The following is a 13,396-nucleotide window of genomic DNA, read 5'->3' on the forward strand; positions in this document are numbered from 1 at the left end:
GTGTCTAGATGCCCCATGACTTTCATCCAAGAAAGAAAATGACAACATTGTGTTTATTTGGTTATTGTGCTTCATTTAACAGTGTATTATCATTCTTCGATGACGTTTTTATGATTACCGTTTTCCTTTTGCAGGAAAAGCCATTGACAAAATCCTTGCAGCGAGGAGAGGATCCGCAGTTTGACCAGGTAGGTGCAGTCAGTTTCATTTAAGGGAGCTGTTGTGTGGATGGGTCAATACTTTGTTACATTGCATTACAGAGACGTCCAGTGAGGTCACCGCGAGATTAGAATCACAGAGGTTATATTTAAAACCAGAATAAGGATGTTTTTATCAATTAGTTCTCTTCAGAAATATCTGTTGTTTTATTCCTTTTTATTCATCTTTCCTCACAGATGGGTTATTCATTCCTTCTCTTAGATGTTCAAATGGTCCAAAATAGAAAACGTTGTGATTTAATAAACACTGAAATGACTGAACACACTTAGAAGACTATCACAACAGTCAAAGCACTGTGTCTGTACATGATTTCACACATAGTACTGAGTGTTTCTGTCATGATAACAGCTTCATCATTTGTTAACAGGCCCACATCCTGTTCTTTCCATATTAAACCTCACTGTTAGACATCATTGAACAAGTCAAACCGGCCATTTTCTCTATTGAACCTATCAGTATGATGTCCGTGTAAGGTTTAGACTGCTTTGTCGTGTTCTATAAGTCTGAACATGATGTTAGACCAGCACATGTTTCACTCAGTGTGTGAAGCAAACTCTCAAGGGGTCTCCAAGACACAGATGCCAGGAAGAGGCAGAGAACATCTTCCTCAGAAAGTGTGATCTGAAACTAATCCGACATTTTCCTCATGACGAAGATGTATTTCTCCATTTCTGTCAAATACCATTGGTTGACAGGTCAGTCCCAAAATAGAAAACCGCACAGTACCAGGAAGGATTTAGCTTGGACTATGAAGGGCAATTGTAATGGACCTTGCATCCCTCCTGTTTGCCCCAAAGCCATCACAAGCCATCATATAAATCAGCGTGTGCTCTGCAAATTCCCTCCTGCACACTTATTAAGTCCTGTGTGAAACCAAATCGCTTTTAATAACCTTAAAACTAACATTCACAGTTAATCTGACAGGTGTCATTCCAAAAGTATCCAGCTTCTTGTGTTACAATGTATGCCGTACTTTGTTTCCATAGAAGAAGAGATAATTGACAAGACATTACCCTGAAACCCTTAAGGTTATAGAGACCTGTTTATCGGCAATTGGTGTGCAATTACTAATGGGATTAACTAAAAATATAAATTTGTGCTTGAAATTATATTTTTCTGTATGCTAGATTAGAGGTTGGCTTTCTAATTCATCCTTTTACGAAAATAAAGTGTCAAGTACGGATGAGGTAGGATGAAAAAAAAAAGTCCATTGTGAATTAAGAAGAAGTATATCTGTGTGTGTAAAGGCATGTATATGTTTATAAAAAAACACTTTTAGCTCAAGACCTTATTCAGATAGAAACAGCCTGTTGAGAGCAGGCCAGAATACGGAGATATTTGCTTTTAGAGACCTGATACACTGTATGCGTGTGGGGCTCATTGACGAAAGAAGAGAACCGTCATTCAGGGCAACAGGAGTGTGTTTGTGCGTCAGTCTGCAGCCTCTCGGCAGCCGCACAGAGCCAAGATTCATCGCCACTGCTGCGCCGAATGAAGGGGCTGCTGTGTGGAGCAGGACCTGGCCAGACGCTCCTCCCTTCCTGTGCGCTGAGCTGGACCCTGTCTCTCCCTCCCTTCCTTCCTGCCCCGACTTAAAAGAAGTGAAGGGCCACCTCATGCGCACCTTTCAGAGCCGTACAGCACAGCCACACACACTCACTGTTCGAGCGAGGGGGTACAACAGAGGGCATAATGATTTCAGTCTCCACAGCTTGGCCTGCAACTCAATCTGTGTGTGCAATGTAGAATACTTATTTTTGATCACTTGATGTTCCTTTAATTGTATTTGAAGCCGGTTATATTGAGATCAGAAAAAGCTGTTAATGGTTACAAGAGTTAACCAATAATATGAATCACTTCAAATGCCATGTTGTTCTCACACTTTGTCTCATTGAATTTCCCTGTGTCCTGTTTTCCACGGCACCTTTTTCGTAATTGGGATACAGATATGTGAGTAGTGATAGGGAAAGCAAACACAGGTCTAGTCAACCTGTGGCCTTTATGTTTGCTCTCCCCTGTCAAATGCACTAGTATTTTGAACAAATATTAAACTATATCTCCATTCATTTAATCCGCTACAGATAGCATACTTCTAGTCTTGCTGCACTGGAGTAGTTGAAGTATGAACTTGTTTTTATATCCCTTAAAGGCTTTTTTTCAAATAGGTGTAATAAGCTCACACCATGGACCCAATAAATCATGAAAGGCTGCTTAATCACTAAAGAGCAGTTTTTAGAAAGTGATATATTTCACAAAGGTGGAGTTCCTTATAAATAGTTCAAAATAGTTTCTCTACTGAACTGACAATGTTTAAATGAATAATATCGACTAACTTTCATGAGCATGGAAGCCAACCAAAGAAAGTTAACACTGTGTTTGTCCAAATGACTGATGACATCATTAACTTTCTGGATTAACAATCGTGATGTTGTATTTTCTCAGCTCATCAGCACCATGAGTTCCCTGGCCGAATACTGCCTGCCATCCATCCTGCGCACTTTGTTTGACTGGTACAAACGACAGAATGGGATCGAAGATGAATCCCATGAATATAGACCAAGGGCCAACCCCAAGCCTAGAAAGTGAGTTGTTCTGGTCTCAGTGGTTGACTTATTGTGCTTACCTCAAGGCAGGTTTGTCATTTGCGAGTTTGTAGTATGTTTCTGACGTCACCATACCTGCTCTAGCCTCAAACCTCAAGTCACAGAATGCTCTACTCAACTGTGCTATATTAAATGTATAAATGCCATAAACACCTCAAATTTAAAATCCAAACTGAATTCTGAAAGTCCAATTCAACATGCCTGTATATTATTATCATACATATATATATATATATATATATGTCACAACACAGTGTGTCTGTTTAACGGACTATGGTCTCCACCAAATGCCCAGTACAGGATGGGCTCCAATGATCAATTATGAGCATTGATGATGGAATGCTTTGGGTGGCCATGGCAACCACACTGTCAGTCCTGAACTGTCTCGATCCCAGATGGACCACTTTAGATAAGAGCAGCTGTGGGTTTTCTCGTGTCACGAAACAAATTGACAACAAGCATTCATCTGACCTAAAACCCAATTATTATTCAGAACGAAATACCTTAACAACTGACTTCAAGAAGCAATGAAAATGGCTGTGTCAATATCGACATTGAAACCCATCCATGCGTCCATGCATGAAATACTGTGTAATAATAGGATATTTCTTGACTATCTTATCCATTTTTAAATAGTACCTTGGACTAGCTAGCTAAAGCCAGCATTGTATGTAGTACAATTGTATGTAATCCAGCTTCACCTCTTTTCCCAATTAGTTTTTAACTTGTTGGGAAAAAAGCAAATATAATTATTTCAAAGACTAGAGTTTTTAAATAATGTAATCACTCAATCACGTTATTTTGAATGCCATCGGAGCTGATTTTGAAAGAACCAAAGCCTCGCCTGCTTCACAGCTTCACGATATCTGCCGATTAAATAATATTAGTAGGAATAAGGATCGTTTTATAATTGGTTAATGTCTTTATCTCCTGAGAGGTCTGTTTCGTATCAGCCCTGTAACGAGGTAATCATTGGACTGATGCTCTGTCAGTGTATTTGGTCTATACAAACAACATTGCCCATTTCTCCACTTATAATCTAAGCAGCTCCATTACAATACAGTCCATTGGATTTGCCAGCAGACAATATGATTAACATACCGTTATTAATTCCTGAAAAGTATTATTTCGGACATGTATTCCTGCTTTTAGTAACGTTTTGTATGTGTGTGTGTTTATGTTTCTGGTTTGATATTTCCCTTATTAGAATAGGTTATATGTGTGATATATGTCTGATGTCTGAAAAAATATGATAATCATTGGCTAATGACATAGAATAGAAGGACATTTCTTTCTAGATACAAACTGACAACATTATTCCCTTAGGCCTCTATTAAACAAGTTAAAATGACAAATTTTATTTTCTTGTTACAGTGATGAACAGCAGAAGGATTACTTACTTGAAAGAAGGGATCTGGCAATTGATTTTATGTTCTCTTTAGTTCTCATAGAGGTTTTAAAACAGGTGAGTTCCCGGCATTACTCCTGTATAAGCTGCTTTAATAATAATCTGAAAAACCCCCAGTGTGGATTGACTTTGATTTTGATAACCTTCTAATAAATTCTAGCACCTTTTAGATAATCCATATAGTGTGTAGGCCAGACATATGGAAGCATCTTTTTTCATTTGAAATTGTATTAGACTCAAGCTGTTGCTATATTGGTTTCTCGTGTACTTGTACCATGTCTTTGGATACCCTGTTTACAGTTCATGCTTCTCTATTTACAAACCCTGCTTTTTATGTGGGAATGTGTTGATTACAATTTATGATTACTAGCATGTCTCAAAAACAATTACAAATCTCTAGCAAATCATCTAAAAATAAACACATTGTTCTCTGTATGATTCGCACAAGAATTGTTGATGATCTAAAACATCTGACACTTTAAAATGGTTATGTTTATTTTTGTTTTATGTTCCTGATTTATAACCAGATTCCACTTCACCCTGTGTTGGACAGTCTGATCAATGAAGTTATCAACTTGGCATTTAAGCACTTTAAATACAAAGAAGGGTAAAGTCCCCCTTTTTAAAACCTTTTATTTGGTAGTTTTAGTTGTTTAGAGATTATTTGTAAACTCTTTCAAAGTAAGAAGCATTAATCTTTTAAACAAACCTTAAATTATGAACCACAGATCACATTTATGATTTTTTAGTGATATGGTATTTTTAATGTTTTATGAAAACTGTATGCTTCTGTGTCTTATGCTTTTTGTTGCTGATGGTGGCTCTGTTAATCGCAAGCAAAGTCTCTTAAAGAGCAATAAAGGATTATATTGTACTGGATTATATTGTTGTATTAACACCTGTCTGTCCTTAGGTACCTCGGTCCTAACACTGGAAACATGCATATTGTAGCAGACCTTTACGCTGAAGTAGTGGGAGTCTTAGCCCAGTCCAAGTAAGTCTTAGCATGAAAATAAAGACATAAAAAAGTTTACATGAAAGGAAGTTTAATGAGAAAAAATGCACAGGGAAGGGGTATATATATATATATATATATATATATATAGTAACTTTTAACAAGTCTTCGAGCATGTATGTATGTATGTATGTTGTTGTCTTAGAAAGTATTTGAACGAAAGGAGGTGCAGAGCTAAGACTGTCAGTAAGTAAATAATGAGCGCTTTGTCTTCTGCTTTCCATAATAGGAATGGAAATTGATTGTTGTTTACGTGAATTCCAAATTCCCCTGGCCTTCTGTGAATCCTTAAAAACAGAGCCTTGGTTGGTTCACATTTGGCATGCCAGTACTGACACCCAATATCTGTTTTCTTCAGGACATTAAATTATTTCTGAGGTGAGATTAAATGTAGTTAGACATTCAAAAATCTATTAAAACAAGAGCTTTTAGAAGATGCCATATCATGAAAATAAAGATGTCAATTTTTAACCCATTCAGTCATCTCTTCCTTATAAACCCTCCCCCCATCTTTATCTACAATTGATTGGTAGTTATAGTAGGGTTTATAAAAATGGCATTACATCCTGGATGAATTTAAGGTCCTTGCATTCACATGTGGTGAAGAACTTGTGTGTGTGCGTGTGCGTGTGTGTGTGGATTTCACCAGGACCATTTATTGCACATGAAGCCAAGAACAGCACTGTAGCCAGTAGCCTGATTTTAACTTTCCAAGTTCAGTACTAAGACCAGTCTGTCTGCATGTAGTGTGGGCCCCACAAAGAGCAAACATCCAGGAATAAATAGGAAAAGGAGGGGCAAAGGCAACACTCTGTTGAATCCCTGCCAAATGCCGGTCTAATTATAGGAACGCTGAAGAATCCCATCTCGATATCAATTTGGCTAGAGATTTCCAGTGACTTTTCCAGGCATCTCTGTGACTGTGATTCCACCCCAGGCCAGAAACTATACCTATACTTCAGAGATTTACTTTAAGCTCAGAGTCTGATGCTGTCGTACAAGAGCCTTCATCTGCAGGAAAGGTCTTATCCGCAGAACAGTGTGGATTGTTTTACAGAGGCTCTTCATCCAAGCCTCTCAGGGCGTTGCTTTTTTATGTTCTCATGCTAAACTGTAGACTAAGTAATCTGAGCAGTTCAGCAGATGTTAATCTTGCTGTAAATTTCATAGATTCCTGCTTTAACTGGTGGCTTGAAATAGCAGGGAAATAATCCCAAGGAAAGTTGGACCATTTCTGACAATTAAGATAGATATGATTAATGACAGTATGCAATACTTATATGAGGCTGATTTAACAGCACAGATATTCACACACACTTATATATATATATATATATATATATATATATATATATATATATACACACTCACCTAAAGGATTATTAGGAACACCTGTTCAATTTCTCATTAATGCAATTATCTAACCAACCAATCACATGGCAGTTGCTTCAATGCCTTTAGGGGTGTGGTCCTGGTCAAGACAATCTCCTGAACTCCAAACTGAATGTCTGAATGGGAAAGAAAGTTGATTTAAGCAATTTTGAGCGTGGCATGGTTGTTGGTGCCAGACGGGCCGGTCTGAGTATTTCACAATCTGCTCTGTTACTGGGATTTTCATGCACAACCATTTCTAGGGTTTACAAAGAATGGTGTGCAAAGGGAAAAACATCCAGTATGCGGCAGTCCTGTGGGCGAAAATGCCTTGTTGATGCTAGAGGTCAGAGGAGAATGGGCCGACTGATTCAAGCTGATAGAAGAGCAACTTTGACTGAAATAACCACTCGTTACAACCGAGGTATGCAGCAAAGCAATTGTGAAGCCACAACACGTACAACCTTGAGGCGGATGGGCTACAACAGCAGAAGACCCCACCGGGTACCACTCATCTCCACTACAAATAGGAAAAAGAGGCTACAATTTGCACAAGCTCACCAAAATTGGACAGTTGAAGACTGGAAAAATGTTGCCTGGTCTGATGAGTCTCGATTTCTGTTGAGACATTCAGATGGTAGAGTCAGAATTTGGCGTAAACAGAATGAGAACATGGATCCATCATGCCTTGTTACCACTGTGCAGGCTGGTGGTGGTGGTGTAATGGTGTGGGGGATGTTTTCTTGGCACACTTTAGGCCCCTTAGTGCCAATTGGGCATCGTTTAAATGCCACGGCCTACCTGAGCATTGTTTCTGACCATGTCCATCCCTTTATGACCACCATGTACCCATTCTCTGATGGCTACTTCCAGCAGGATAATGCACCATGTCACAAAGGTCGAATCATTTCAAATTGGTTTCTTGAACATGACAATAAGTTCACTGTACTAAACTGGCCCCCACAGTCACCAGATCTCAACCCAATAGAGCATCTTTGGGATGTGGTGGAACGGGAGCTTCGTGCCCTGGATGTGCATCCCACAAATCTCCATCAACTGCAAGATGCTATCCTATCAATATGGGCCAACATTTCTAAAGAATGCTTTCAGCACCTTGTTGAATCAATGCCACGTAGAATTAAGGCAGTTCTGAAGGCGAAAGCGGGTCAAACACAGTATTAGTATGGTGTTCCTAATAATCCTTTAGGTGAGTGTATATATACACATACATACATACAGTGAGGGAAAAAAGTATTTGATCCCCTGCTGATTTTGTACGTTTGCCCACTGACAAAGAAATAATCAATCTATAATTTTAATGGTAGGTGTATTTTAACAGTGAGAGACACAAAAATCCAGAAAAACACATTTCAAAAAAGTTATAAATTGATTTGCATGTTAATGAGGGAAATAAGTATTTGACCCCTTCGACTTAGTACTTGGTGGCAAAACCCTTGTTGGCAATCACAGAGGTCAGACGTTTCTTGTAGTTGGCCACCAGGTTTGCACACATCTCAGGAGGGATTTTGTCCCACTCCTCTTTGCAGATCCTCTCCAAGTCATTAAGGTTTCGAGGCTGACGTTTGGCAACTCGAACCTTCAGCTCCCTCCACAGATTTTCTATGGGATTACGGTCTGGAGACTGGCTAGGCCACTCCAGGACCTTAATGTGCTTCTTCTTGAGCTACTCCTTTGTTGCTTGGCTGTGTGTTTTGGGTCATTGTCATGCTGGAATACCCATCCACGACCCATTTTCAATGCCCTGGCTGAGGGAATGAGGTTCTCACCCAAGATTTGACGGTACATGACCCCGTCCATCGTCCCTTTGATGCGGTGCAGTTGTCCTGTCCCCTTAGCAGAAAAACACCCCCAAAGCATAATGTTTCCACCTCCATGTTTGACGGTGGGGATGGTGTTCTTGGGGTCATTCCTCCTCCTCCAAACACGGCGAGTTGAGTTGATGCCAAAGAGCTCGATTTTGGTCTCATCTGACCACAACACTTTCACCCAGTTCTCCTCTGAATCATTCAGATGTTCATTGGCAAACTTCAGACGGGCCTGTACATGTGCTTTCTTGAGCAGGGGGACCTTGCGGGTGCTGCAGGATTTCAGTCCTTCACGGCGTATTTTGTTACCAATTGTTTTCTTGGCGACTATGGTCCCAGCTGCCTTGAGATCATTAACAAGATCCTCCCGTGTAGTTCTGGGCTGATTCCTCACCGTTCTCATGATCATTGAAACGCCACGAGGTGAGATCTTGCATGGAGCCCCAGACCGAGGGAGACTGACAGTTATTTTGTGTTTCTTCCATTTGAAAATAATCACACCAGCTGTTGTCACATTCTCACCAAGCTGCTTGGCGATGGTCTTGTAGCCCATTCCAGCCTTGTGTAGGTCTACAATCTTGTCCCTGGCATCCTTGGACAGCTCTTTGGTCTTGGCCATGGTGGAGAGTTTGGAATCTGATTGATTGATTGCTTCTGTGGACAGGTGTCTTTTATACAGGTAACGAGCTGAGATTAGGAGCACTCCCTTTAAGAGAGTGCTCCTAATCTCAGCTCGTTACCTGTATAAAAGACACCTGGGAGCCAGAAATCTTGCTGATTGATAGGAGATCAAATACTTATTTCACTCATTAACATGCAAATCAATTTATAACTTTTTTGAAATGGGTTATTCTGGATTTTTGTGTTGTTATTCTGTCTCTCACTGTTAAAATACACCTACCATTTAAATTATAGACTGATCATTTCTTTGTCAGTGGACAAACGTACAAAATCAGCAGGGGATCAAATACTTTTTTCCCTCACTGTGTGTATATATATATATATATACACTCACCTAAAGGATTATTAGGAACACCATACTAATACTGTGTTTGACCCCCTTTCGCCTTCAGAACTGCCTTAATTCTACGTGGCATTGATTCAACAAGGTGCTGAAAGCATTCTTTAGAAATGTTGGCCCATATTGATAGGATAGCATCTTGCAGTTGATGGAGATTTGTGGGATGCACCTCCAGGGCACGAAGCTCCCGTTCCACCACATCCCAAAGATGCTCTATTGGGTTGAGATCTGGTGACTGTGGGGGCCAGTTTAGTACAGTGAACTCATTGTCATGTTCAAGAAACCAATTTGAAATGATTCGACCTTTGTGACATGGTGCATTATCCTGCTGGAAGTAGCCATCAGAGGATGGGTACATGGTGGTCATAAAGGGATGGACATGGTCAGAAACAATGCTCAGGTAGGCCGTGGCATTTAAACGATGCCCAATTGGCACTAAGGGGCCTAAAGTGTGCCAAGAAAACATCCCCCACACCATTACACCACCACCACCAGCCTGCACAGTGGTAACAAGGCATGATGGATCCATGTTCTCATTCTGTTTACGCCAAATTCTGACTCTACCATCTGAATGTCTCAACAGAAATCGAGACTCATCAGACCAGGCAACATTTTTCCAGTCTTCAACTGTCCAATTTTGGTGAGCTTGTGCAAATTGTAGCCTCTTTTTCCTATTTGTAGTGGAGATGAGTGGTACCCGGTGGGGTCTTCTGCTGTTGTAGCCCATCCGCCTCAAGGTTGTACGTGTTGTGGCTTCACAAATGCTTTGCTGCATACCTCGGTTGTAACGAGTGGTTATTTCAGTCAAAGTTGCTCTTCTATCAGCTTGAATCAGTCGGCCCATTCTCCTCTGACCTCTAGCATCAACAAGGCATTTTCGCCCACAGGACTGCCGCATACTGGATGTTTTTCCCTTTTCACACCATTCTTTGTAAACCCTAGAAATGGTTGTGCGTGAAAATCCCAGTAACTGAGCAGATTGTGAAATACTCAGACCGGCCCGTCTGGCACCAACAACCATGCCACGCTCAAAATTGCTTAAATCACCTTTCTTTCCCATTCAGACATTCAGTTTGGAGTTCAGGAGATTGTCTTGACCAGGACCACACCCCTAAATACATTGAAGCAACTGCCATGTGATTGGTTGGTTAGATAATTGCATTAATGAGAAATTGAACAGGTGTTCCTAATAATCCTTTAGGTGAGTGTATATATATATATATATGTATATCATCATCATCAGGCTTTATCACTCGTTTGTAGTTTCTGTGACATTTTTGCATTTAATGACCTGGGCATTGAAGTGGGCATTGATCAAATCCTTTCATATATATATATATATATATATATATATATATATTATTAATGAAGGCACTGGAATACATTTTAATTAACATTCTCATTAGGTTTTCTTATTAAAATCATTTACAGCTTATTAGTTATTATTATTATGAACTAATTGGGCTCTGTGCTCCCCTACAGGTTCCCTGCGGTGAGGAAGAAATTCATGTCTGAGCTGAAAGAACTTCGTCAGAAAGAACAGAGTCCGTACGCAGTTCAAAGCACTATAAGTCTCATAATGGGAGTCAAATTCTTCCGCATTAAGATGTACCCCGTGGAGGACTTTGAAGCTTCTTTTCAGTTTATGCAGGTGAAGCCCTCTTAAATACTGAAGCTTTCCACAGAGAAGGGAGTGCACTGCTATCAACGTCAACCTCTCTTGTATGTCAAGACCACGGCACACCTCAGACTTCTCTTTGCTGATCCCTCCAAATAAAGAGATTTAAAATGTCAAACCCTCACAGGGTGTTCTCTCTCTGATGGGTGTGCTGAACACAGAGATCGTGTTTTTAAGATAAGCAGAGATGTTTTTTCACCTGAATGACCTGAGTTGTGAATCAATTAACGGGTCAGATATGCAGGGCATATTGTAGTCTATTGCAGCTCACCAGGAGATTGTCTTAAACAGTGATATCAAAATGGGAACTGGGCTTGTCTTTTTCAGAAGCAGATATTACTGGAGTTTTCAGGTTGGCAATCACTGTAGTTATCAGACAATCTTGCTTGGTTCACTGAGGCCAGCTTTTCCCTCATTCCATTCATGCATTCTCTTGTTCACTAACCAGGTTCCTTTGACTTCCTTAAGACTTTTCCAGTTTGGACGCTTTAATTGTCTGATGCCCCTTCCCTAGTCTAATACACTGTTTACGGCATCAGCAGGGGGAATCTTGGAAAATGTTTCTGAATTCAACAGTGATATTTTTTCTTTTCATGACAGGAATGCGCACAGTATTTCCTTGAAGTAAAGGACAAGGACATTAAACACTCCCTGGCAGGGTTGTTTGTGGAGATTTTAGTCCCAGTAGCAGCGGTGAGGCATTTTACTTTGAAGCTTGTTGTCCTTAACCTGTAGTGTACTTTTGTATCTACCACCCCTGTCTTCTTTCAATAGTGGTATATCCCAGTATGAGTAAGACAGTGATTATGTAACTGAATTGTTTTTTCAAGCTGCATGAAGTGTTTTCTGGTGTTCTGCCTTCTAATGTTCCATTCATTTTTCAATTTAGGCTGTAAAAAATGAAGTCAACGTCCCCTGTCTTAGAAACTTTGTCGAGAGCCTGTATGACACGACACTGGACCTGTCCACCAGGAAGAAGCACTCTCTAGTGAGTAGCCAACATCTACAGAGGATCTGGACTCCTGTACTGTCTAGATACAGTTTAGGTTTCTTAAGGCCTTGAGATTCAGAGGCAGTCATGTGGCTAAGACGTTGGTTACTTCAGTCATGCATCAAGGGCTTATCTTGTATAAGAACACATAAAATATATATTAGTTATGTCTTCTCTGTTCTGCAGGATGGTTGTTCAACTATTCCATGCAAATATACAAACAAGTACACGCTTACAACGATGTAAATAGATCCCACTTTTACTGTAGTTGCACTGGGTTGACAAATGAGAAACAATCCTATCATGAATTGCTGATGTTTTTTGTAGTGAAGAAATGTTTTATTGTGTACTAGACCTGGCATGTGTACAAATTGCTTTATACCTGGGGCAAGTGGTAACCACCCCTATGGAAAAACAACCACCAGCGTTACAGTGGACAAGATCATGCTGAGTCTAGATACCATCAGGAGGACATTACTATCAGCCAACATCTCTTTGAAGACTCCAGATTGATCCGAAAAACTTTAGAAAGACCTGTTTGGTTTGGCATGTTCTGGAATCATGATCAGTCTTTGATTTATTTTTCACTGCACCCTTCGTGTCCATGGCAGAAGTACACTGACATAGAGATATATTCCACTAATGTCTGTGAATTTGAAACCCTATGAGATCAGAATCTAAAGCTGTTTTCTATTTTATTCCCCCTCGCAGTATTTTCAATTCAAAATTCAATTTAAATTCAAAATGAAGATGTTGCTTTTGCAGCTACCAAGAGGCTGACATCTTGTTGTGATTTCATTCTGTCTCCAGGCTCTGTACCCTCTGGTGACATGCCTCCTCTGTGTCAGCCAGAAACAGTTCTTCCTCAACAGATGGCACGTCTTCCTGAACTACTGCCTCTCTAACCTCAAGGTAAGCACTTCATGGAATAGGAAAGTGGGACAACAAGCACTTAACACCCGGAAAGATTTCTGAAAGGAAAGGGGGATTAAAGCCATATCCCAGTGTTTTTCTTCTATGTAGTGATAGCTGTGGTAAATCTGTATACATGGTCTTTCTTCAGGTTGTTCCATATCATTCAGACTCGTGATGTCATCAACATAGAGTAACAGTGTGTCTGAGGAATTAATATGAGTAATTGAACACAGGAACACAATGGATGGATGTAAATGTAGATATGAAGGACCTGAAGTGACTTTTGTTCCAAAAACATTCATATGCAGACTAATAATGGCAAAGTGTGGTGCAATACGAAAGCCAGAGA

The 13,396-nt window shown here is 40.1% G+C and overlaps 1 protein-coding gene across 11 annotated transcripts in view; it reads left to right on the forward strand.

The window, feature by feature from the left end:
- fryb (furry homolog b (Drosophila)) overlaps positions 1-13,396 on the forward strand; it is a 96,605-nt gene that overhangs the window by 40,161 nt on the left and 43,048 nt on the right. For all 11 annotated transcript variants that reach the window (XM_066699731.1, XM_066699732.1, XM_066699734.1 and 8 more), the window contains exons 3-11: positions 135-188; positions 2,662-2,801; positions 4,197-4,287; positions 4,758-4,837; positions 5,144-5,224; positions 10,946-11,114; positions 11,742-11,834; positions 12,031-12,129; positions 12,943-13,044. In XM_066699731.1, coding sequence (XP_066555828.1) covers positions 135-188; positions 2,662-2,801; positions 4,197-4,287; positions 4,758-4,837; positions 5,144-5,224; positions 10,946-11,114; positions 11,742-11,834; positions 12,031-12,129; positions 12,943-13,044 — 909 coding nt within the window. The remainder of the gene's footprint in view (positions 1-134; positions 189-2,661; positions 2,802-4,196; positions 4,288-4,757; positions 4,838-5,143; positions 5,225-10,945; positions 11,115-11,741; positions 11,835-12,030; positions 12,130-12,942; positions 13,045-13,396) is intronic.

The sequence above is a fragment of the Amia ocellicauda genome, chromosome 3 (genome assembly GCF_036373705.1).
Source record: "Amia ocellicauda isolate fAmiCal2 chromosome 3, fAmiCal2.hap1, whole genome shotgun sequence".
NCBI lineage: Eukaryota > Metazoa > Chordata > Actinopteri > Amiiformes > Amiidae > Amia > Amia ocellicauda.